This window comes from Periplaneta americana, chromosome 3 (assembly GCF_040183065.1).
Source record: "Periplaneta americana isolate PAMFEO1 chromosome 3, P.americana_PAMFEO1_priV1, whole genome shotgun sequence".
Lineage (NCBI taxonomy): Eukaryota > Metazoa > Arthropoda > Insecta > Blattodea > Blattidae > Periplaneta > Periplaneta americana.
Window position 1 is genome coordinate 131,564,222 of NC_091119.1, and position 26,544 is coordinate 131,590,765.

A 26,544-nucleotide genomic window follows, 5' to 3' on the forward strand; every position below is an offset into this window, starting at 1 on the left:
TTTAATGAAAATACAATACATAAATTGAAGCATCTATACATATGCACATGTTCAAGATTCATGGCAAATAGCAGTTGAGGGTTTTCTAGGACAATACAAGCATTATTTTACAAATGTCCACTTTATACCGTTTATAGTGCTCATGGTTAATACATTCACTACTGTTAATGATAGATGTGGTGAGTTCAGTTTCAGTTTTACTATTGCTATCAGCAAATGTGTATTTTGCTTCATTATCAATGACGTAGGAAAACAGTTTCTATTGAGTGTGCTGTGCATATAACAAATATTTAATCTCAGAATTCACAACTTGTTCTTCGTCATGTATGCAGGTGTTTTTAAAATACATTCAGTTTAGGATGAATGTAATAGTTGGGCATGTTCCATATATTCGCAAAATCACAGGAATGATCCATCTAAGGAAAATTGTGGGAAATACATCATAGAACAGTTTCTGTAACTTTTTTGTTTCAATTATGTTTCTGTGCTGGACAGTTTCTATTTATTAAAGATATTATTACATAGATTTTCAGAAATATTCTGATAAAGACAGATTTCCATTTAATTTACGTTTCACTGTATGACAGTCCATTATATCGACAACTGTATGAACCATTACCAACTGTCCTAATATCAAACTTTCATTCTACTTTCACACATCATGTGAGTAATCGGAGCATGGCTTAAAAATATTTAATTATTTTTCAGTACATTCTCACTGTTATTCCTATGCAAGTAATAACTTGCAAGTTGATGAAGTATGTTCAAATTGGCAAAAAATACTATGAGAAAAAATTAATGGTCTCCATTTTTATGAGCAGGCAGCAGACTTTAAACCAACTACCCAAGCAGTCTTGCATTGTGACCTTATTTAGGAAGTGTTCATTGCATTGTTTCGTTCAGTTCCAGTTATTTATCTTTTTAATATCAAGAAATTTCATTTTGATATTTATTAGCATTTATGTTGTTTCCATTTTGATAAACTCTAAATATGTTTACATTACAAAGAATATGATTCTAGGTGAATATGAATTAAAAAAAATAATGTTATAGGTTATAGAATATGAACTTAAGAAACAAAAATGTGCAAGGAAAGCTAATTTAGCTGAGAACTGTAAAGGAGCTATTCACCATATTACTGTACATTTTTGTATATCGGCTGAAAGACCACAGGAAACAGAATTGTAGACCAAAAATTACGATTCCTTAACAATACGCCACATTTTGCAAGAGCTTCAGCGTCATCCTGACTTCTTTGAACATTTAATTAATTCAGTGTTACGCTGCTTGAGGTTCTGGCTGATATGTACATCTATTAATTATCAGACAGTACATCTCACTTGAAAAGATGTGTCAGAGGAAGAACAATTTGTTTGTATGCATCTGAAGTCTGACTAGCGTATATGTAGCTAGTCAGTGATATATGCAATGGAGGGGGGAAAGGAACTGGCCACCCTAACCCATTATCTCCTGGCCTAGTTGCCTCATAAGTGGTGCCTTCTTGGTATCACTTGTGAGGTTCAGATCTGTCTTCAGACAGTTGACTGAACAACAACTGCAACAGATTGCAATGGTAATAGGATTTGTTACATACTGTGTGTGTGAGTGGGGGGGGGGGGGGGGGAGGGCCTTGAGAAGTTAAATGACCGTTTCATATCAAATTATATTGAGGTGTCAGGAGTAAAATCTCTCTGTTGTGTTCATTCCTGACCTATGGCTTTAAATAGAGGTTTGTTCAGTTTACTTTTTAACACACACATAACATGTTTATATTATTAATTGTAATCGTATAAATACATTATCCTCAAAATCTGTGCGTCAGAGGCTGACCATGACAATATCTTTGAAAAATATTGGAGTGCAAGAGGTCAAATGACTTTATTGTCAAATGCCTGACATTAGAAAACAACATAAATACATTATGTTGTTATCCAATGCTCAATTATTTTAGCAGTGAAATAATATGTCTATATATGAAAGCGAAATTTGATCAAATTCTTTATTTTTATGGTTTAAACTATATTGTATAGAAGAGGTAATAAGCAAAGACCAACTCTTTTCATACAGTCTGGCACTAGGTCTGTTGTGTTTACTTAACCATACCCGCTTGTGTGTTCTGTCTCAAACAGTAGGCTTAGAGCACAAAAAATGACCTGTTTACATTTTCCTCCCATTTCTCAGAATGAGGGTACAGTGGAATCAAGAGAAGTGGAATTCATTACTTTATGACAGAATGATAGCATGGAAGGTTTTGGAAAAAGCTTAATGTACGAGGTATATGTATATTGCTAAATGCCATCTCAATAGGGAGCAACCTTGTATTCATGCAGTAAACCTATGTATGACATGAACTCTGGCTTCAATTTCCTTCAAAGGACTATTTTCCCTACCAATACACATCAAATGTCCACGTTTGAATTCTGGAAACTCTACTTATTGGCACAGCTAATGAGAGTTTTATTATTTAAAGCTGCCCCGAGAGTAGCATCGAAAGCATGGCTTGTAACTCTCAAGACATTTCTAATTTTGTTTACCACTCCATGTATGCATCTGAGCACACTAGATTCATTGCATTTCTTAAAGCCATTCTCAAACTAGCAAACTACTGTTGTTTCACGCCAAAAGATGGCAAAGAAATATTCTAGGCGGGGCAGGGGGAAGCCGTGGATTACTATGCGCATGCACCACAGCTTCCCTTTCTGCCCTGTCTAGCACATTTCTTTGCCATTTCGTGGCATGTAAACAGTAGTTCTATTTTATCTCTGGACGTCAGCAATTTGGTCTCTCCTATTCTCATACTATGTAACAATATCATAATTGATTTCCAAACTACTTAACTGTAATTTTGCATCTCCACTTAACATTCGTTAATGAGTTTTTGTTTTCTCAACTTACTTGATATGCTAACTGAACACTGTTCAATATGTTAGCTTTAAAAAAAAAAGGAAGTTTTCTGTATAGCAAATTATGAAAAACAATTAGTTCATTTATCATTTTGTTATTGTATGTCAGCATGTTTCGTATGTTGTAGACTTTCTTTTCTAACACATTTCATTATAAGGATGCACGTTTCCGTTTTTTTCATAAAAAGTACAAAGATTAGCCCTTTAGAAGTTTAAGAAAGCAGTCTATCTGTGATGTATCTACGACTCCTCCTTCCACTTTGTTCAGTCCCATCAATGGTCTATTTTTCTACGTGAATAGAAGTACAATCTGTTTCACAAGTAACGTGGCCAGTACTGCTGCCACTAACCTTAGGCCTAAGCACTGAGCCATTAGCAAGTAGTAGTATTTTTTTTTTAAAGCTCTTTAACATTTAACAGTCCCACAGCATAGTGTTGTAATCTAAAGCATCAGTGCCTGGACTTGAGTTATAGGATGCACGCTGGTTCGAGTTGTATAGGACTAATGCCCACCCAGGATTGTGATTAATTTGGGGACTTATGGTAGGTAGTAAATTCTTGGTTCTGAAAGCCAGCTATAATAGCTGAAAGGAACAGGGCAGAGGATCGTGCTAACCACACACAACCCCCATACTGTTTCGATAATGTCTGGTCAGGCATGTGGACACGAGGCCAGCAGCAGTTGGATGATTTGTCTTGATCATCTATAGACTATCGTACCAAAGAGTTTGTAGCATGAAACAATTTTTCAATTTCTCTTACTGGAAAAAAAATATACATAACCGATTTGAAGTCACACATACAAATGCTGTTTCACAGCAATGTGTCTACTATAATGATGTGTATATTGCACTTGAATTTCTATTGGAGATGATAGACTATAACTAAATAGTGAATATGCAGAATTGTGGGGGGAGAGGGGTGGGAAGACGAAGGTGAAAACAGGAGAAAAAGGATGATTATCACCGAGACTGATGTTCTCCCAAAGAATTTTTTTAAAGCAACCAGATATTGTGGTATTATTAGCCACTGCATTTCAAATCTGTACAGATCTTCACACCTACACCTCTATTGCTCCAGAAACTTGGGTGACTAGCTCTCATACAATTCTCTTTCAATTCTTCACCTCTATTTATTTTATACAGGTAGCCCATATTTTCCATAGGCATTGTATGGTTACAGAAATTCCTGTATCTTGAAGGATATATGTAGCTATATACCAAATTCTTAAGACAAATTTCGTTTTTCACATTCAAAAGCATCTAGCGGATCTTTTTTTACAAAAAATTAACAATGAGGACAGTGGTGGTAATGGTAGTAACAACAGAAATGTAAAAAACTTAAGACCTAATTTAAAATAAGTATATATTTAAATATAGTCGAGTATAAAACAAGACATAAATCACAACTTCATGTAAGTACAGTACTGAAAATTGTGGAATAATAGTTAAACTTATTACAGTACTAATTCAGTTTAACTATAAATTTATTATACTTATTGATGGATTGGAAGACAGTCACTTAAATAAAAACTCAACTGTTCAGTTGTTGAGTAAATGCACATTACATTATGTACTGAGATTTAAGCCTCTTGAAATAAAAACGGTTATGAAAAAGAGGGACTACCTGTACCTGTGAGAAAATAGAGAAACTATATAATTAACAAGGACAGGAAATAAGGGGAAAATGGAAAGGAAATATGGGCAATCCAGATAGTGCAAGTCTACAGTGAAACTCCTATTCATTATAACCATTTCATCCACTCTCACAAGTACATACACTTGTTTTCCAATTTTCACAGATTAATGTTACTTTCATTTCATTTCCTCAAACTAAACATTCATTTGTTCTGATTTAAGGTAAGAGGCAAATTTAATCTAAAGAACATTTGGCAGAGGTTTCACTATATGAAAACATGCACCCTTATAGTACGGATGTTCGTAATAAAAAAATGATTGTAACTCTACACACAGCAGCTTGTCTCAAAGTAGAAGGAATATGATATAAGACACTAGTAAATAGTTTACTTGTGCAAGTACTACGAAAAACAAAAACACTCAATCTCTGCTGTTCAAGATTAATTTCTGTAATGAAACTAGGAGATACAAGAACGAAATTATGCTCTTAAATTATCTAATAACAATAATAATAATCATAAAAAAATTCACAAAATTATGTTTACAGGAACTGGATATTTGACATGAAAAACAAGACATTAAGTCACATACAGGTAAAGTAATAATTTAACACTATTAACTGGAACAAGTGGAATTTTAAATGAAAGGCATTTACAATATTTAATATTTCTCCACAATAGCAATTAAAATACTACACAAATTATTTCAAATGTACTACAACCCAGTCAGTCAATTTAGTATTGTGGATGGGTGTGTGAATATATGTAAATACGTATAAATGTAAAATAATTTTGACAGGCAACTAAATGCAGAAAGTTGGCCGTAAAATTCAATGAGATTACATTTTACTGATACCACGCGCTTCTCAATTGTCTATTAAAAAGTAAGCTGCTTGCTTTTATCTTCTTCTCTCTTTGCATACAGATGGGAGAGACATTAAAACTTCAGACTTAAAGAGTATTTATGTATTAAGAGTTTGTTGCATAACAAAGCACTGTTGACAAGAATAAAGAAGCTGTGATGAGATGCATTTTGAGGCCAGTATTGTTGGAGTGTGGAAAGTTCCTCACTAATTACTAATGAATACACTCAACTTCCTAATTAAATTATGCTGTAAAGTAACAAAAAACCTATACAATAAAAAAGAAAAAAAAAATTCCTTCTCCTTAAAGACGGAATGAAAGCAGTTTAGTGGAATATTACTAGTACCTTTTGTCTGGCAGTTACAATTATTTATTTATGCTTCTGTTATATTTCTGTTAATTTTATTCGTGGTTGTACTCCTAATGTTTCAATTCATTTAATTTCCACTTCATGAATATACACAGCTAAACGCTAAGCGATTAACAGGTGCCAAAAAAAAAAAGGCACTGACAATTACCTCAGCGTGCAAATACAGTAGCAATGAATGTAGCCCCAATTCTCAACACTCGATTTCTTACACACAGTACAACGTAACCCACCCGTGGTTACTTAAAATTACATTCCATATACTTAATTGCAACACTAACAAGATTTTGGAAACAAATTTCTTCATTTCTTCAAATATATAAGTGGGGTTCACAGTTGTTGTGAAATAGTAATCTGCTAGCAAACAATTATTAATAATATTATAATAATTTATTCTACATCCATCTTCTCATCACTTTGTCGCTCCTGTTTTGGACTGTGGTCTCCATGGCCATCTTTGTTTTCTGAAGGTGTTCCTTCTTCCTTGTTGTTGGAAGGTGGTGGTTCAACCTTCGGTTTTGGTTTCGTAAGGATTGGATTTACAGTGTTTTCGAATGTCTGTAAAAAAATGTACATCATTATTATTAATACTACACACTACAACAGTTAGTTAATATTATGGAAATAAAGATTATTGAACATACAGAAAGACAATTTAAGAGGTACATAGTTTTCTTCTGGGAATTGTAAGGGAGCAGGAACAAAACTAATTCTAATTAAAGCAATCTGTTTTCCGCAAAGTACAGTATTTGGCTTCCAATTACTGGTACTCACTATTCTATTAATATTACTATCAGTTTCCATGAACAGCTATAATTGGGAACACTTGATGTCAGTAAATAAAACTACTGTAATTCGTGAAAAGTAATTATTTGAATATGTAAATCGTGAAAAAAATTGGTATGTAAATATATAAATCACGAAGAAAAAGTTTGAATTTAAAAATGAAAATCACTCTGTCGATCATTGCATTCAGTACAACTTAATTTTCTTTTGTCATTAAAACAGCACAGTTCCCATTCAAATTTAACCCAGAGAATTTCTGCTGGTGGGAAAATGCCGACCTTGACAAGCAAACTGGTATTAATAAGCCTGTTACACTCTACCTGGAGAAAAGTGGCACATGAATATGAAAAACATTAGGCCTATGTTCATTTGCACACTATGACCAGGCTGCTTGGCTGCCGAATTATCAAAATATATTATTCCTTAGTCTTTGTTGTGTACCCTTGTTGAAAATGTGGTAAATATATCTCTTACACATTTGTTATTATTGTATTAGTGGGTAACAAGCATATGCACTGCTTATGCGCGACATACAGATTTTCATTTTTTACAGGTGAGGAGCCATTCTTTCCACATGACAAAATATGAGACAGAGCTATTAATTTCGTACTTATTTTGAATGTTCCATTGTCAATAAGATAATAGAATTTCGTAACCAATTAATGTATGATTCAGCGATATTCATGGGGGGGGGGGGGCAAGAAGAAGAAAAAAAATGTTACTGAACGAGACTTGTTAATTCATTCATTTATAGTTTACTGCCCAAGGGCAGGTCTTCCAGTGCAAACCCAGCATTTTCCAGTTCATATCTATAAAAACCTTTACCTCTCTTGACTCAATTAGCAGAAATTCGTGAAAAAAATAATTCGCAAAAATCTCGTACCTCTAGCTATACTTCAAGATTTCAGAATACTAGGTCCGGAAAATGAAAGCATCTTGAGATAATTGTTGCTTTACTGATGTTTCCTATCGTTACCACAACCATCAATATGTAATTAAGCACTGGAATTTCATAGTATCAACCTGTGATATTTTAACAATATAGAGAAAAAGTGACTATTCAGTCTAGCTTTATTCAACTTTTTTTTCTTCCAGTCCAATTACACACTGTTTCATTATTCTTCGTCTTCTTCTCTTCAAGTATTAGGCCCTATTGCCTGTTACGATCTCACAGTTAAATTTTCAACCCAGAGTCTGAGAGATGTGAAAGCAATAAAATTATGAAATTACTACCCAAGAGGTTGCTGGCCTGAAGGGGAAAAAGTGTTGGGGTTTCCACCTATATATACACGGCATTTCCTCTGTATGTGATGTTACAGGTTATACCGCCAATACTTGGACCCCAGAGCCTCATCCATAAAAGCAGGTTGCACCTCGGGCAGGTAGAGGATGGTATTTGGGCAGGAGAGGTTATAACATGCACTTTACTATCCCTTAAACATTTGACTGTTTCATTACAATCAATCAATCAATCAATCAATCAATCAATCAATCAATCAATCAATCAATCAATCAATAAAAAATGCTATGAAAGTTAATAGAAAGAATCAAGGTTGATAGTTCCACCAGTGAAATAGTCTTGGCAGACGGTTGTCTGTTCCCTCACCTGTTTTTCTTGTCTAATCTGTGCTACTGTGATTGGTGGATTTTGGGTTCTGGGTGTTCCTGCAAGGGCAACTCTCTTCTCCTCTAACCACTTGTGTGCTTGCTCAGCTGTCTGTTGAACTTTCTGGATATCTGAATCGGCCAGATGAGAGTAACGTTCATCCCCAGATCTATACTGATCAACAGCTTTCCGTGTTAGCTGCAGAGCACATGCTAGTTCTTCTAATGCAGATGGACGCAGTTCATATTCCAGTCTCCTCGTTTTGATTGGTTCGCCTAAGCTCTGAAAATAAATAATGACAATTGAATTTAATTTCATAGAAAACATAAAGATGAGTTGTTGAAAGTTGTGGATCCTGATCTCTGGTGCAGTTGTAGCTGAATTAATAATCTGTATCATTAAGTCAGCTTACTTTTATTTATGATATAAAAATCTGGAGCAGTAAAAATATTTCAAGTAAATCAAAGACAAGCAAACATTTTATAAATGTGTAAAGTGGGTGGAGTCACTGAAAATACATTTATATTCAAATTCTTACTTTAATGAACATACAAAACAATTTTCTCACAAATTTTCACGTTATGTATGTCACACTTCTTTTCTTCTTCCATTCTCAAACCCATTTTTCCATCTCTTAGACATGTGTAACCAATATTTGAATAAAGGATACTATAAAATGTTTATGCTTTACATATTTCAACATTTCAATTAATATTTTGTCCTCTGTGGTCTGTATTTTTCGGGCAAGAAAATCTACAGTACACCCTGAGTGAGGGGTTGTTAGCCTCCCATCAGATGCCTTCCTGAGTGGCAGATAAGGAAATGTGTATAGTTATCAACAATAAGTATTGTTTCATAATGGACAGGTTATCAGGGGCACATGCGGCTCTTCAGTCAAAGAGAAGGCAGCACATCTAGAGAAGATGACTTGAACAAACTTCCCCAAGTGGGAAGATAGCAGCCCCATCACTATGACAGCTTTGAGCAGTACTCATAATGCTGCCAAAGTGGAATTTATATTGCTGATAATTGATAAGCTCCAAACAATAAGCCAGAAAAATACTAATAGAAACACACCCAGGCAAGGAACAAAGACAAACAATTAGGGATTGATGCCACAAGAGAGAATTTTATCAGTATGTTTTAATATCAACACAGGATACATGATTGTAACAGGCATCCGTGCAATGGAAGAAGGAAGAAGGAAGAGAAAATGAGTCAATGTTTTAACAATCACTCCATATGTTGATTGGTCTACGAGTTATATTCAGCGTGACTTCTTTAGTAGGTTACGAATGAGAATAAAATTGCAGTTTTGACAGAGGTAAGGGAGTAAAGGATATCTGTATACTGAAGTCTTAGAACTCCATGAATTCTTCGGCTACTACACTAAACTGACATACAGTATCTATCCAATGCAAAGCACTACAAAGTTGTTCTGAGCTTTGATGTTGGATATGAGAGTTGCAAGGACTTGCGAAGTGCATTCCATAACCTCTCCTACTCAAATCCCATTCTCACCTTTCCGTGATGCACCTGTTTTTAACAGACGAGTCAGGTCACAGTGATACAACTGTTCCATCAAAAATGGAGGAAATGCCATTTCAGCTTGCTGACTAAGCATCCCCCTACATAGTGAAGAGAGGAATTGGTCAGTGGAGTTCTCTGACAATCCTCCCAGCTCCCTCATAGGGACACAATAACCAATGACAGGTTCTACGAACAGTTTGGGGTTGCGTGATATAATTGCCATAACATCTCTCCTACATTGGAGAGCAAGAGACTTAATGGCTTTATTGCCAAGAACTCAGCATGTTGGGTATGAGGTCCCTTATCTACAACAGTGCTTTCATTGCAATGGGACTCATTTCAAACCTTTCATTATACAGAATGATACGAATGTGTAGTCAGTTCTTGGCCGGAAAATATTATTATTCTTTGATTAGGCCTAACTAAATTCAATATTTTCATCTGAGTTCCTAGACCACTAAATAACTTTATAATTGCTCTAGTTTAGCTCGTAATGGTGGTCAGTTACTCATGAAATATATTTAATTAATGTGTATTTCCTTTATGCATAATATGTTGTATTTTCAAACTTTACTGACCTAAGAAAAATTGTAGAATATGTGATAGCTTTACAAGTAAAATTTACGCATTTATAAAATCATTCCACTGTGAAACAAAAATCTTTATAAAGCATGTAAAATTTCAGATTGTGAAACAGAGGCTTACAATTTGCAAACAAAATTTACAATATACAAGACTTGTAAACATTATGAAACAGGCTCCAGGATGGAGGTTTTTGGAGAACAAGTAATCAGCCCTTGTAATAATAAATATATACACAGATAGACAAATAAATAAAATAATAAATAAATATTATGAATTCTCAATTAATCTGGACTGAAACAAATAAGACATTGTTAGAACATCTTCAAAATTACAGAACAAAATGGATTGGAGATATTAACAGAATGGAAAAATTCAAGATTTCCGAAACAAATTCTAGCCATTTGCATGGAAAAAGAAGATTAGGAAGACTTTCAACCTAATTTACTTGACAGGAAGAAGATTTTTTTTTTTAGCAGGTTATTTTATGACGGTTTATCAACATCTTAGGTTATTTCGCGTCTGAATGAGATGAAGTGATAATGTCTGCGAAATGAGTCCGGGGTTCAGCACCGAAAGTTACCCAGCATTTGCTCATATTGGATTGAGGGAAAACCCCGGAAAAAACCTCAACCAAGTAACTTGCCCCGACCGGGAATCAAACCTGGGCCACCTAGTATTGTGGCGAGATGCGCTAACCGTTACCTCACAGGTGTGGACCTGGAAGACGACTCAGAACTCTAATTCTCTAAACTTTCACATTATATTCTGTTGGATGTGAATTATGAGACATGTAAAACCTTCTTCCTTCTTGCCCACCCATTTATTTCACACAACTGCAAGCAAACTTTTATGTTTCTCGCCTTTTAATACAATAAAATCAACATTAGCTTACCTTAAGTGAACCTAATTTGTCGACATACACTTGACGATTACATTCCTCTCCTTCCTCATACAACCAGTTCTCCATATTATCCAGCTGACGACAAAGGGAACTACGGTCATTTTCATTAACAAATGTTGCCAACTCATCCTCACTGCTCAATTTACCTCGAAGCTCGTAGACATATTCTTCTAATGCATTTCTCGCATCTATACGCTCCTTCTCCTGTCTGTCACTGGCAACCATCTTGCACTGAAAAATAATTTACATTCTATATAAGGTTACTAATTAACATTGCATTCTAGGAACCATAAGGAGGTTCTTTGACCTGCAGTCAATAGGAAGGGCTTCGTGCATCTGTTAACATGCAATGTCTTCTTGTATGGAATGAAGACTCTGTTCATTAAGCTACGAACCAGCAGAAATACTTCCTGTGCATCATCCAGTTACACATACCATTACCACTTTTCTTTGTAGATTCGAAATCAAATGAATATATATTGTAGCAACTGTCTGGAATGTCTGGTCGCATCAGGGAGTTGTGCGCACATCCAGAGAGAAGGAAGGCGCGGGGAAACGGAAACTCGAGGAGCTGTAGAGCGGTATGGAGCAAGGGGAGAAGGCTGCGGTGACAGCGCAGAGCAGAGAGAGCAAAGGAAACATATAGAAGCGTATTCCTCTTGAATATTCCAGAAGTTACAGTGTAATAAATAAAAGCTCTAGCCAGTCTCCAAAAGTCAGTCAGTCAGTCTTGAGTCTTCAAGTTTTGTTTTGGATAACAGCGAGCAACGGGAACCTGAGTTCGACATGTGGTGGACTGCAACTAGGAAGACCTGAGTTCGACGTGTGATGGACTGCAACCGGGGAACCTGAGTTAGACGTGCAGTGAACTTGAGCGAGTCCATAACTGTGGCAGTGTCCAGGCGAGTGCGACGCATCCGAAAGACCCGAGTTCGACGTGCAGTGAACTTTAACAGTGAGCTAGAAGAACGAGCCAAGGCAAGCGAACTGAGAGTTTTGTTCTGCACATAGTGCATTGTGACTATTAATTGGAATTAGGAGTACACTGTTGTTCTTCTCAATAATATACGTCGTGTAAAGCCATTATCGTCGTGTGAAGTGCAATAACGACTATTGTGTTGCTGTGTTGAGTGGAATACCCATTGTTGTAGGGTGAATTATTAAGAATAAAAGTCACATTGTTGTCGGGTGTGTAGTGGTTAAAGCAGAATAAAAGTTACAATATAATTATATGAAGTAGCAACATTATATTTTATTGGTTTCACGATCAAACTATCAAAACCTAACATGGTAGAATACAGTATATAAAATCTTTCCTATGTACCAGATCTCCAAATTAACTGTAAGGATCAACATACTCCCAATTACAAAAGTTGTCCTGTTCATATCAAGTTTCTATGTACCACAACATATAGCCAGAAGAGAGAGGTTAGAAAAAATAGAATTAGTAATTATCAGGGCCTGGATAGTTATGTACTAAAAATCAGTAAAATATGTACAAGGATAGTTCTGTACTAAAAATCAGTAATATATATATATATATATATATATATATATATATATATATATATATATATCTATTTAAAAACTTTGAAATATGTAATAAAACAATTAAAATACCAAGAAATATGTAACATCATAATATTATCAGCATTTCCCTAAATTTTCTTGAACTATGTTGCTGTTAGGCTACCTACAGAATCACATGTCTTAACACATACCATATTATGGATTCAATATTACAACTATCTGGAGATGTAAATAACTCAAAAATTAAAATTACATATTGCTGTTAATTTTCCAAATTACGATCCCCATAACAATGTGTGTTTCAAATTGTTAAATAGAAAACTTCTCCTCTTATCGTGTAACATGACTTTGTACTGACTAAATGATCATTCAGCTTCACGTGAAGTAATTTTTAATGTTACATGAAGTGATATTTACGAGCAAATCTCCAAACGCATCTTCTATAACATTCCACCAAATAAATTTGCTGTTCAACCATATACTTCTTTTTCCAATTGATTATTTAATACGCAAACAAGTCACACACATGTTCCGGTACAATTCTCAGAAGCAACTAAGTGCTGGGATGTTTTGTAAAACTGGCTTCCCAAGCTGCAGTCAGGAGAGCAGGAAATCAACTGGCAGCAGAATGATGCAAAGTTTCCTCGTAAAATATGAGCACTTTGTTTCGGGACATATGTTACCAAACAGAGTTCTTCGATAACCCAAATACACTACTATTTGAGTCTCTGTTTTGCTTCTATATATATGTTGTCGTTTTCTAATGCCAGGCGCCTGACAATAAAGTCATTTGACCTCTTGCACTCCAATATTTTTCAAAGATATTATCATGACCAGCCACTGAAGCACAGATTTTTAAGTGTTCCGAATCAATTTCTTGGTTTGAGTTGCACAATGGACAGTTAGGGGACTGATATATTCCAATTCTATGCAGGTGTTTGGCCAAACAATCATGGCCTGTTGCCAATCTAAATGCAGCTACAGACGATTTTCGTGGTAAATCGGGAATTAACTGTGGATTTTGATGCAGAGAGTTCCATTTTTTCCCTTGGGATTGTGTTATCAAATTTTGTTTGTTGAAGTCTAAGTATGTAGATTTAATAAATCTTTTTACAGAGTAATACGTAGATTTAGTAACAGGTCTATAAGTAGCAGTGCTGCCCTTATTTGCTAAAGCATCCGCATTCTCGTTTCCCAGGATTCCACAGTGGGATGGTATTCATTGGAATACAATTCTTTTATTGAGTGATATTAATTGAGAGAGCATTTTAGTTATTTCTGCTGTTTGAGATGAAGGTGTGTGTTTAGAGACTATTGATAGAATAGCTGCTTTGGAGTCTGACAATATAACTGCATTTTTAAATTTACTAATGTGGCATAGAATATTCCTGAGACTTTCCCTTATTGCAATGATTTCTCCATCAAAACTTGTTGTTCCATACCCAAGAGATCTATAAAGTGAGAAGAGACAGCATGGAACACCTGCACCGGCACCTTGTTCTCTGGAGATCAAGGATCCATCAGTGTATAAATGAAGCCACTTTTGTGGAGGGTATCTAATATTAATTGTCTCTAAAGACAATTGTTTTAGTATTTCAGTGTTTACTTCTGATTTTAGTATTTCTTCTGTTAAATTTAGATTATATTCCATATTTAATAGAGTTAAAGGGTTTGGTTTAATTTGTAGGTTTTCTTTTAAATTCGGGATATTGATTTTCTGTTTTAATTCTTGAACAATGGATATGAAACTTTTTTGAGTTTTCAATCTACAGAGAGGACTGTATGAATGCCAATTGTTTCCTGGTAATCTAATAAGTTTTTCATATTGAATCAGTGCTTTTTCTTCTATTGTCATTTTGATGCTGTTAATATTAGTGAGAAATCTCATAGAATCTATTGGCGTTGTTTTGATTCCACCAGTAATGAGTCTGAGAGCTTGGTTTTGAACATATTCTATTTCGTTTATGAAAGGTGAAGTAATTAAAATTTCTCCGCAGTATGTCAGCACTGGCTGTATAAACATTTTGTATGTAGTGTTCAAAGTATTCCTAGAGCATCCCCATTTCTTTCCTGCTAGTCTTTTTAGAAGGGAGAATCTTTTACGAGCTTTTTCAGAAATGTATTTCAAATGGTTGCTCCATGTTAACTTACTATCGAAAATAACTCCAAGATATTTGGATTCATAAGTCCTAGGAAGGTGTTGGCCATTGTATTGGATATTGAATTCTCTTTCTTTTTTACCAAGTGAAAATATTTGGTAGTTACTTTTGCTTAAATTGAGTGTCATCAAATTTGATGTATTCCATTCATGTAGTTGATTTAGAGCTTTAAGAGCAGAATTTTGAATTTTGTCTCTATGTCTGTAAGATCCGGAAGTCCACAAAACTATATCATCTGCAAATAGTGCTGTTTCATGTTTGATTCCTCTAGTAGGGAGGGTAAGTCATTTATATAAATATTGAATAAAGTTGTGCTGAGGACAGCGCCCTGAGGTAGACCTCGATATGTTTGTCTGTAACTAGAAAGTGAGTTATTGAATTTAGTGGCAATGAATCGTTGACTAAGGAATTCTGATATCCATCTGAACATATTGCTGGAGATACCTAATTTCTGGAGTTTTAGTAATAATTTATTTCTCCAAACAGAGTCATATGCTAGCTGAAAGTCAATAAATATTGCCAAGGTATCTTCTTTCTTGTTAAAACTGTCTTTTATTTCTTAGCTGAGGTGTATGACTTGTTCATTGGTAGAGTGTAGTTGTCGAAAGCCGGCTTGTCTTGGTGATATATTATATTATATATATATATATATATATATATATATATATATATAAAAACCCCTCATTTTTTTTTTTTTTTTGATTGTACCAACTAAAGTAAGCTTTGCCGGCTTGTTTCCAATATACTATTTGAATGGACAGAGGCCCCTGAAAGTCTCTTAACATTTCATCATTCGTGCAATATTCACTTAGAGAATAGTTCTCTCTGCAACGTGCAACAATTTCTTCAAGGAGCTCTGTTTTTGGAGCTATTTTTTACAAGACTTCTCTTTCATCTCTGCTATTTATATCATCGAACCTCAGTTTCCATAATAAGCGTCAGAACCATTTGATATTCTGAACCTCTAAATTCCTGTACTATCAACAGATCACATTACACCAGCTAAATACAAGGGTTGGATAAAAAGTTATGGCAACACTGTTGTCACATGAAGATGGTGAGTTCGAGAACTGCCAGCTGTGTGGACATGAACAAGGACTGTTAGACGAGTTAGTGCAGCCAGCACCGACAGTACTCTGTCAATCTGCTGCAGTGTGTAGAATGACTTTCATAGGGATAATGCGAGCACCCTAAGACCATGTTTACAAAACTAGAGCAACGTTTTTGGATCAAAATTGAAGTGGCACGAGATTGTAGCGCACAAGAATGTTTTCAGGGGCTGTGTGACGCATGTGGCGATGCAGTGTTGCCATATCGCACACCAGTACCAAAGGGAAGGTGACGACTTTCTTGAACAAATCGTCGCTATGGACGAAACCTGGGCTTGCTTGTACAAACTAAACTTGAAACACCAATCAAATGAATGGAAGCATCCTGGTTCTCCTCGTCCAAAGAAAGTGCGCCCTACACAAAGAGCTGTGAAGGTAATGTTCATTGTGGCATATGAAACTGATGGGGTAATACTGCACCATGCTGTACCTCCAAGGCAGACGGTAAACGCAGACTATTACTGCATGTTCCTGCAGCACTACCTTCGTCCAGTGCTCAGGAGAAAACGACATTTAGTAGTACAGAACCAAATCATCTTTATCACAATGCAAGGAGTCACATCGCTGCTCCTGTCAAGGACCTCTTGCGCCGCTGGCAATGGGAGATTCTGGAACATCCACCATACTCACCTGATATGAGTATGTGCGATTACAATCTCTTCGCCAAAATGAAAGAGCCATTGCGAGGGACCTGTATAATACCAGAGATGAACTTATCTGTGCTATAGGGCGATCAATACGGAACATCAACAAAGATGGATGTGCTGATGATGTACAATGCCTTCCAAACATTTGACAAAAAGTGATAAATAAGGGGGCCGACTATATTGAAGATATGGAAATATTATACCACTGTGAATAAAGCCATGTCAGAAATATCGAACTGTTGCCATTACTTTTTATCCAACCTTTTGCATAAAGTCCAATAACATCACTTATTACGAGGGTCACTCCAAAAGTAATGCACAAAGTTTATTTAAAAATTACATTTTTATCCTATATCTTTGCTATTTTCACAGAATGTAGATACATCCTTTAGGAACAAAATGTCATTTTTCCACATGATCCCTGCCCCTTCCAACTGCCTTATACCACCTTGGAACGAGGGCCTGTATACCTGCATGGTAAAAGTCTGGACCAACACATCAGAGCCACTCTTTAGCCACTCTAGCATTTCGAAGTGGACTTATTTTATTCTGTAGTTGCTAAAAGTTTTATTTGCCGGTAGTAATACAATATGCTCCACACTGGTGCAAGTACGACATGCAGGAAAGTGTACACCAGGGTTTTGCTGTAATCTAGTTTCCTCATAAAATGAGAGCACTATATGAGACATTTAATTTAAGCTCTTGTGTTGTTACAATATTTAAATTACATCATTCACGAAAATAAATAATTAACTTTTGAAACTAATGAAAATACAATATTAAAATCTAATAAAATGTTCCAATGCTTAATTATTAAGTATTAGAATAAAAAAATAATATTACGAGACAGTATACTGAAACAAAAATCAATAAAGTTAGGTTACTATATTCAATAACATCTTTTAAATAGTGTGATCTTTTTCACTGTATGTGTCTTCTCATGTTACAATGTGAAAGTGCTTTTTCCTGGGTTATTGAAATAAGAACCCAAACCTTGCTGACAGAAGTCTGAAGAATCAAATGTCACTATATTACTCACCTCCTGCTCAACGAAATTATTCAATTCAGCCTGAGAATAACCGTGTGTATAGGCCTCAATTGGAAGTTCTATCGTTTTCACCAACTGCTTCTTCTTTTTGATTGCATCCTTCTTGTCAGTTGGTGTTTGTCCGTCCATTTCCTCCTGAATAAATTATTCAATACAAATTAGCGACAGTAGCATGTTACACTAGTACTTTTTGTATTTTTTTTTTAACTTGCTTATTTAACGATGCTGTATCAACTACTAGATTATTTAGCATCAATGAGATTGGTGATAGCAAGATGGTACCGAGGATTCGTTACAGATTACCTGACATTTGTCTTATGGCTGGGTAAAACCTCGGAAAAAATCCAACCAGGTAATCAGTCCAAGCGGGAATCGAACCCACGCCCTAGAGCAACTCCGATCAGCAACTTTTGTATTAAAAAACTTAAAATCACCTGTATTTATCTGTACTACACTCCATTCGGGAAGTAAAGGGAAGTAATGTATAATTTTGACAGTACCTGATGAGGATTATCATCATGACATACTGCACTTGAGCATTATGACACCAAGTGACATAACTGCAGTGTTTCTCGACATAATCACTTTGCTACAAAGAAAAGTTTTGTGTTGCTTCTGCTAGAAAGAAATACTGTTCTCGAGATATGTATGTCTGAACTCCAACAATTAAGCTCTAATATTTATTAAAATCACAATCCAGCAACAACAGAATAAAATTTATTCTCTTATTAAGGAATTTTCTGCAGGCTTAAATCATACGAAAATGTTTTTCAAAAGAATTCTGGACAAAAGCAAAACAAACTAAACAACGAGTGTAATTTGTGAAGAATGCAGTATTGTATTACTGTACTTTTTCTTAATATTGCAGACAATGAACAAAATGAACTACTTATATACATTGATCTCAATATTCAGCATCCTTCTCAAGTTTTCAACTTATAATAGTGTAAAAGGGAGTGAAATAGTGAAGTAAAATAAATATGCTACTAATCTTCAAATAAAATTTATGTTCCTACTGTCTTGTACACTTGGTCAAAATGAAACTGGACAGCCTCTTGAGCAGTTAAAATCTTTAGTGTCCCTTCAGGTGAGCACACAGTTCACAACCGTAAACTCTCTGTGCACCGCTTTCATTAACTCCATAATACAAGGCACTGATTTGAGCTGCCTCCATTACATGCTTGACATGGAGCAGTGGTTAAGCTACTTAACTTCTATGCAGGCAGCTCGAGTTCGAATCTCCGAAGCGAATTTTTTGTTTTGTCCTTTCTTTTATTTGTTACAACTCGTTCTAGTGTAATATAGTCAATGTTGCTTATGTTACTTACAGATAATTACAAAATTGGTGAAAATATGTGGTTATAATTCCAGAAAATCAGGATATAGTTTGTCATCAGAATTATGTTTTTCTTCTTGTTTACAATTACTATGTTGAGGCACTGATGATCACGGATTTAGGTTAGTATAATAATCTTGCACAACTTGCAAATTATTGTCATTACAGTATTTAACCATCAACATATTTATTGAATGTTCCTTAGGTAATAGAGTGTAAAGCAGCAGAGATTAATAAAATAATTAACACAACATTTTAATATGAAAGCTCGTAATTGTCGTCTTTAGTGTTACTTCCATCTAGTGTCAAAAGTTTCTATTAACACGAAAAACTAACACCGCTGCCACCTGGTGAGCGAAATTCTCACTACTTACTCAAGTGGAAGCCTTTGATCAGTCAGAGGCTAGACGCAAGTTCATTTGACTCTCAATCATCATGGCACACAGAAGTGAAGGAACGAGGGAAGCATTAGTCCACCTAGTTACTGAGTGTAGATTTTCAGCTACTCAAGCTGGACGACAGCTTAATGTCTCAGATCGGACTGCTTGGAGGTGGGTTACAAATTATTTGGCATCCGGTACTTTCCAGCACAAACCTGGTAGTGGTAAAAGGCGTATTTCCATGCCACAGAAAGATGCTAGGTTGGTCGAGGAGGTTGAAAGGAACCCCTTTCATACAGCCACAACCTTGAGAGCTGTTGTTAATTTTCCTGGCCACATTCAGAATGTAAAAAATGTTTAAAGAGTGCTGGAATAAGAACGTGAAGGGCCGCTCGTAAAGATATCCTTACAGATGGATATAAGATAGACTGGCATCTGCAGAGGAAAATCTTGACCGCGACTGGAGTAGAGTTATTTTTTCAGACAAGATTCGATTTTCCACTGCTAATGACGGCCCTGTTCTTGTTTATTGTCCATCTGGTACCTGACACAAGGAAAAATACACTGCTTCCAATGCCAGGAATGGCAGGGTAGGTGTCTCATGTTGGGATGCATTTCTCAAGAGAGAGCTGGAACATTCACTGTATTGAAGAAAAATTTAACGGGCCTAAATATAAACGATTATATTAGAACGTGAAATGCTTTTTTATGCCAGGGAACATTTTCCTGTTGGAATTCTTGAATTCCAGCAGGACAACCACCTAGCACATACGTCTAAGGTGATTCAGGAGTGGTTTTTGGAGAGACAAGATATCGATGCGATATGTTGGCCTCCAAAATTGCCAGACCTGAATCCCATAGAAAACGTCGGGTTTAGAATAAAAACGCATTTACAAAAGAACTTTCCCAGCCCACCTCCGAGGAATGAAGTATATTTGTGGGATACTGTCCAGATTTCATGGGAGGCAGTAGCCAGAAAAAGAAACTATTTCTCACGAATAGTGAATTCTCTGGGAAACAGACTCAGGAAGGTTATAAATGCAGAAGGCTACTGGAGTGGATATTAAGAATGTGTCATTTTTGTTTCATTTTATTTTGTATTTCTTCTTTTGTTATATACTATGATTAACGATTTCATTTTCTATTTAAGAAGTTCAATCTTTTATTTTATGCCACAGATATCCTACATATTTGTAACAAATTATGTGCCCTCTTCCTTTTAAGTTTCGTGTTGGCCAAAGACGGGAGCCAAACTAATAAAGCAAAAAGTATTCTAAGGATTAAAAAAAATGACGAAAACCTGTTATATTTTCACTGATGCATTAAAAAAAAAAAGTTTTTAGAACTTGCAACATCATGAACACTTCGCTAATGCTCTACCATTACACTAAGAGTACTACTGCAGTAAGAACGGCATTGTAACAAGCAATAATCATACTCACTTGAGAACCTGTTATATATAATAGTCTTTGTGTTACAATATTCACTATTTAAACACTCTGAACGATTTGTCTGTTTTAAATCTCGTATATGAATTATTTTCTCGGAAGATTTTAGTGATGAATAGTTGTGTTCCCCATTATAACTACTAGAAGAACATACACAATCTTTTGAACAAAGTCTGGCTGTCCTGAGCACTCACGGAAATACCAGATTCGAACTTGGTCTCTTGAAGCCGGCCAGTTTCATTTTGACCTAGTGTACAGAAAATAACTGCCACTTGAGCACATGTACCACACTAACAAAAAAGATTTTCCGTAATCAGTTCAATATTACAATTATTTTATACAATTTTAAGTCACACTAACAAAAAAGATTTTCCGTTATCAGAATTCAATATTACAAGTATTTTATACAATTTTAAGCTATTTAAAGTCAAGAAGTTGAGGCATGTGATACAAAGTGTTCTATGGAATCCAGTTAATAGTGAAAGAAGTAACACTTACAAAAATCCAAAGGCTTTAGAATTTATTTGCTGACAACTGTTATATGTAATTTTATTCATAGAAAACCTACAAATATAGAATGATACTAGTAACGTAACAAAAATAAATAATTTGAATACTTAAATGAAAGAAAGATAACATTGATTCATGATCAGGGTGTCTACTGGAAGAAAAGAAACTATTAGTTATTTTACAAAGTGTCCTATGCAATCCAGTTAATAGTGAAAGAAGTAACACAAAAATTCAAAGGCCTTAGAATTCATTTGCTGACAACTGTTATACGTAATTTTATTCATAGAAAACAAACAAATATCTTTGTATAAATTAGATACTGGTAACGTAACAAAAATAAACAATTTGAATACTTAAATGAAAGAAAGATAACACTGATTCACGATCAGGGTGTCTACTGGAAAAAAAAAACTATTAGTTACTTTTTAGTTACTATAACTTAATAATACTCAAACATGATAAATCATTAATCACATTTCAATCATATTATAATCTGTCATCAGACTTGTTTCTTAAGTTCTCTGATCATTTCAATGGACATGCAGACAACTTCTCTACTAGCCTTTTACACTACGTTTATTAGACTCGCATGTAGTTTCCTTAATTCCAAAACCTCGTGACTCGCTCAGATTTTCACTTTTAGCGCATTTTTGAAAGTATATTCACAGAGAAAGGAGTTAAGTGATTTCATAATAGTGCTAGTATTTTAAATTAAGCTTCACTGCTTTGTCAGTAGATGGACCTGAGAGTATACCATATTTTCTCGAATTGGCAAAATTGCCCGATTTTCCTCCCACACAACTCCTGGAGTGGTAGCACATGTCATTACCTACCCGCACGGGTATTTCAATTATTAACATAGTTAAATGGCATTTGGATTAGCAATGCATGTGTCAGAATCAAGTTCAAGTGTGATTAGTGTATAGTTTGTGTGTCTTATATTTTCAATTCTGAAAATGAGTACCATTAAAGGTATGCGATTGCGATCCTTTATTTACAGCGAATAACTTAAAATTATCAAAGATAAGGAGGAACATGAAAATCATGACTCTTGCTTTTAATATTGCAGTACATCATATAAACAGCCAATTAAACAAAACTGCTGACATGCGTGCATTGTGTGTGCATAGGGTGAGTATGAAATGTGTCCTCTTTCAGGATAAAATTGATTTATTATTAACTGATTTAAATGTTTTTAATTTGTCGTGAATACATATGTCGAAAGTTTTACTTTTGTAACTCGTGTTTTAGTTTTTTTATATATATATTTTTTGGCCTTCCAAAAGTGGGGTGAGCAGCTTATTCGAGGGAATGGGGTATTCGAGAAAATACAGTATAGTACTTTAAAAAAACGCGCAAAAAAGTGAAAATCGACACCCACGCGAGTTACACACAGCACCAAGATTAAATAAGTGAAGCAGAACAATATACATATTTTCGTTACCCACTATTATTTGTATCTTTGTACGTTCATGCATATGTATATATACTTTTTGCTGGTTGAGTGGAAGAGAAGGCCTTATGGCGTTAACTCTGCCAGCTAAAATAAATCATTATTATTATTATTATTATTATTATTATTCAAATATTTTTAATTTGTTTCATTTCGTTACCAATTACTTAAATTAGTTACTTTCATTACCAGTAGACACCCTGAAGATGGACATGCTGAATAAAATTAAATTAACATAAATATTTTGATCAGACAGCTTAATGAATTAATAAAAATATGGAGTAGAAAGTTAACATTTTGTGACACTACAAGTCAAGGTGAGAAGCTATAATAAAATTTTAAATGAATATGGCAGCTCCTACACGAATTTACAGATCAAAATACTGAACTGTCTAACTGAACAACAAAATATTCGAGAGATATACATAGCTGAAATGAAAAAATTACATGGTAACTAGCAACTTTCAATTTATGAAGATTAAATACTAGAACATCAAACTGGCACATACACTTACAAAGAATATATGCAGATATTTCCTCAAAGAATTTACAAATTAAAACCTAACAATACAAAACACAGGGTAACCACAAAAATTAAAGAGTGATCAATTTTAATGTAATCTTGTCTCATGGATATGGTGAAACCAGCAGCTGGCTAAATCATGTAGAAGAACAAAATGAATATATGATGGAAGTTGATTTACCAGCAATTGAAAATGAGCAGCTCGGGTGAAGACAATGTTAAGCAACTAAAACTACCTTTTGAAATACAGTAACTTTAATGTTTGAAAAACTCAAGCTCAAGTAGCACTGACATGTACTGCCAACATTTGAAACTTCAATATAAAACATCTCACATACAAAAGACAAATAGCATGCAACGTAACATTATTTTCATGAATAACATATAATTATGTGAAAATGTCACTTAATATTGTCTTCACCCGAACAGCTCAAATATATACCCACAATCTTACCATATGAAATGGACAAACAGGATAAGAAATGAAGTTGTGTTGGAAAGAGTGGATGAAGATAGAATGATGCTGAAACTGATCAGAAACAGAAAAAGAAATTGGTCAGGTAACTGGTTGAGAAGAAACTACCTACTGAAGGATGCACTGGAAGGAATGATGAATAGGAGAAAAGTTCGGGGCAGAAGAAGATATCAGTTGATAGTCGACATTAAAATATGTAGATCATATATGAAGACGATGCAGTGAAAGACCTGCCCATGAGCAAAACATGTATGTATGTATGTATGTATGTATGTATTCTTACCTCGTTACCAATATGATTTTCCTGTGAATTCTCAGTTTGTCCCTGTTGATTTGTGGTTCCATTAGCCTCATTCTTCTGTGGTTCTGTCTCCATTGCCTCTGACCCTGTGTTGTCTTGTTCATTTAAATCTTGTTCTGAAGCATCTTGTTTTAACACTAATGTCGCACTGCTTATTGTTAATATCCCATGTAAGTTCACACGGACTTTTACCTTAACTTTTAGACTTTCGCCGTCTGCAGAAGGTTTCACATCCTTTACAATGAACTGACCTGGAATAGCAAATACAATATAAAAATATATATATTTTGATGTACCAAAGTACATATGATATTTCCATGCAGATATTCTGCGTCATTACATGATGAAAGAGTGATGGAACGGAGAAAAATTCTCTCCGGCGCCGGGATTTGAACCCAGGTTTTCAGCTCTACGTGCTGATGCTTTATCCACTAAGCCACGCCGGATACAATCCCGACGCCGTTTAGAATCGTCTCAGATGGAGCTTAATCTGAGACGATTCTAAATGGCATCAGGATTGTATCCGGCGTGGCTTAGTGGATAAAGCATCAGCACGTAGAGCTGAAAACCCGGGTTCAAATCCCGGCGCCGGAGAGAATTTTTCTCCGTTCCATCACTCTTTCACAATATAAAAAGTTTAAAATCATTGCTTCACAAATATCTCATTCTTTAGAGTGCAAAAAATTAATTACCTTAATGCATGTAAATCAAGAACATCACATTCTAATGACTAATTGAGACTGTGGGTAGTTCGGATTATCGAACACATGAAATTACTCTATCTGAACTTAAAAAAATACTGTACAGTAGTACAAATATAAAATTGTTGTAGAAGCCAACATATGAAGTATAAAAATCAAACGAACAGTTAAAACATACAGAATAGTAGAAACAAAATTAACCTTAATACTGTATTTAACTAAACAATAAAAGCACTAAAACAACTCAGCTTATGTACATTCAATACAATTACATTTAACGAAAAAAATTATAGTTTTCTATGCTTTCAGGTAATGTATGTACATTTGGCAGTGTGTTAGGATTGAGTTTCCACTGTACCTACAATGAGGTCTGTGTGGCAAATTTCTATTATGTTACAGCCTGTAACAGAGGGTATGGTGGACTTTGAAAACAATAATTCAGCAGGTTTTCACAGTGATTACTGGAGAATATTTTAAGGATGATAGTACTGTTTTTAATTTCTGCTGATATATGAACCATACTCACCTATGTAAGGATCAGGATATGGAATGTTACCAGCATAAAATGCCTTCATAGAAAATGGTTCCTTGCGAAAGAATGTGAGCATTTTTGAGAATGGGACAGCATGGTTCTGCGAAAATACCTCCATTTCTCTGTCAACAAAGATATTTCATGTCATGTAAGTGATAAAAACACTTCTCATGGAATGGTGGACCATGTCTCAATTATATTTTAATTATACACCAGAGAAAAGACCCCAAATTTTTCAAGTAATAACTTATCCCATATCTAAAACTGCTTTCAGCTAAAATTGTTTCCTAAAGGACAATGCAAACAGGCAAGTTTTAAAGGTGGGTTGGAAAGCTCAAGAAAGATATCATTGCAGATATTAGTACACACTAATTAAGAACAGAAAAAAAAAAAACTGCGAACAGATTTAAAATAAAATTACAGCAACTTATATCAATTGTGCACAATGTTGTAACTCACCCGTCCTCTCCCATTGAAGCATCCCACACCAGTTTGATGGGGTAATTCTGAATATCTGTAACGCTGAACTCACGAACCCTGATTGCAGGTGACAGCATTGCACACTGCAAAGCACAGCCTCTTGCCACAGCCTCATCTTGGTTCAGAGTTGTGCTTGGCTGCTTCCCAAACACAACCTCAATTAAATGTTTGATAGCAGGGATTCGGCTTGAACCTCCAACAATTTCCACAGAATATATTTCATCAGGACGTAATTCTAATTAAAAAAAAAAAAAAGAAGAACAAGAAATGAGAATTACTGCAGTAAAATACATTATGATACGATTTTTTTTTTAACATTCGCCTTACAGTTAAAGAAAACCTCAGGAGAAAACCGAACTATTTAATAAGCCCAACCAGGAATCGAACCCAAGCTTGAATGCAGTCTCATTGGAACACTTCTCAGATTATTATAATGTAACTATTACTTTAGTCTTTTCAAGAAAAGAGGTCTGCTTAACACAGCGAAATAATGACATTCAAATGCAAATCAAAGCTCTGTTGTAAATTACTTCATTAAAAAAAAGTACCTATCACTTTTTGCAATGCAAATTCAAACACTATCTTTATTCCAAATAATCAATAACAAATTTGTATTGTGCAGTTATTATCCATTTAATTAAATAAATATGTAGATGTGTATGTACATATAATATCGGCAGTTGGTTCTGACGAATTTCAGCATGCTGTTCTGAAGCGACTACAAGGTTTACAAA

General features: G+C 35.0%; 1 protein-coding gene across 1 annotated transcript in view; it reads right to left on the minus strand.

The window, feature by feature from the left end:
* Positions 1-2,934: 2,934 nt before the first annotated feature.
* Hsp110 (heat shock protein 70Cb) overlaps positions 2,935-26,544 on the minus strand; it is a 67,736-nt gene continuing 44,126 nt past the window's right edge. Inside the window, exons 7-13 of the mRNA XM_069821624.1 lie at positions 25,790-26,045; positions 25,325-25,452; positions 24,080-24,348; positions 17,663-17,806; positions 11,170-11,409; positions 8,163-8,444; positions 2,935-6,328 (exon numbers count right to left, since the gene is read on the minus strand). Coding sequence (XP_069677725.1) covers positions 6,161-6,328; positions 8,163-8,444; positions 11,170-11,409; positions 17,663-17,806; positions 24,080-24,348; positions 25,325-25,452; positions 25,790-26,045 — 1,487 coding nt within the window. The 3' untranslated portion in view covers positions 2,935-6,160. The remainder of the gene's footprint in view (positions 6,329-8,162; positions 8,445-11,169; positions 11,410-17,662; positions 17,807-24,079; positions 24,349-25,324; positions 25,453-25,789; positions 26,046-26,544) is intronic.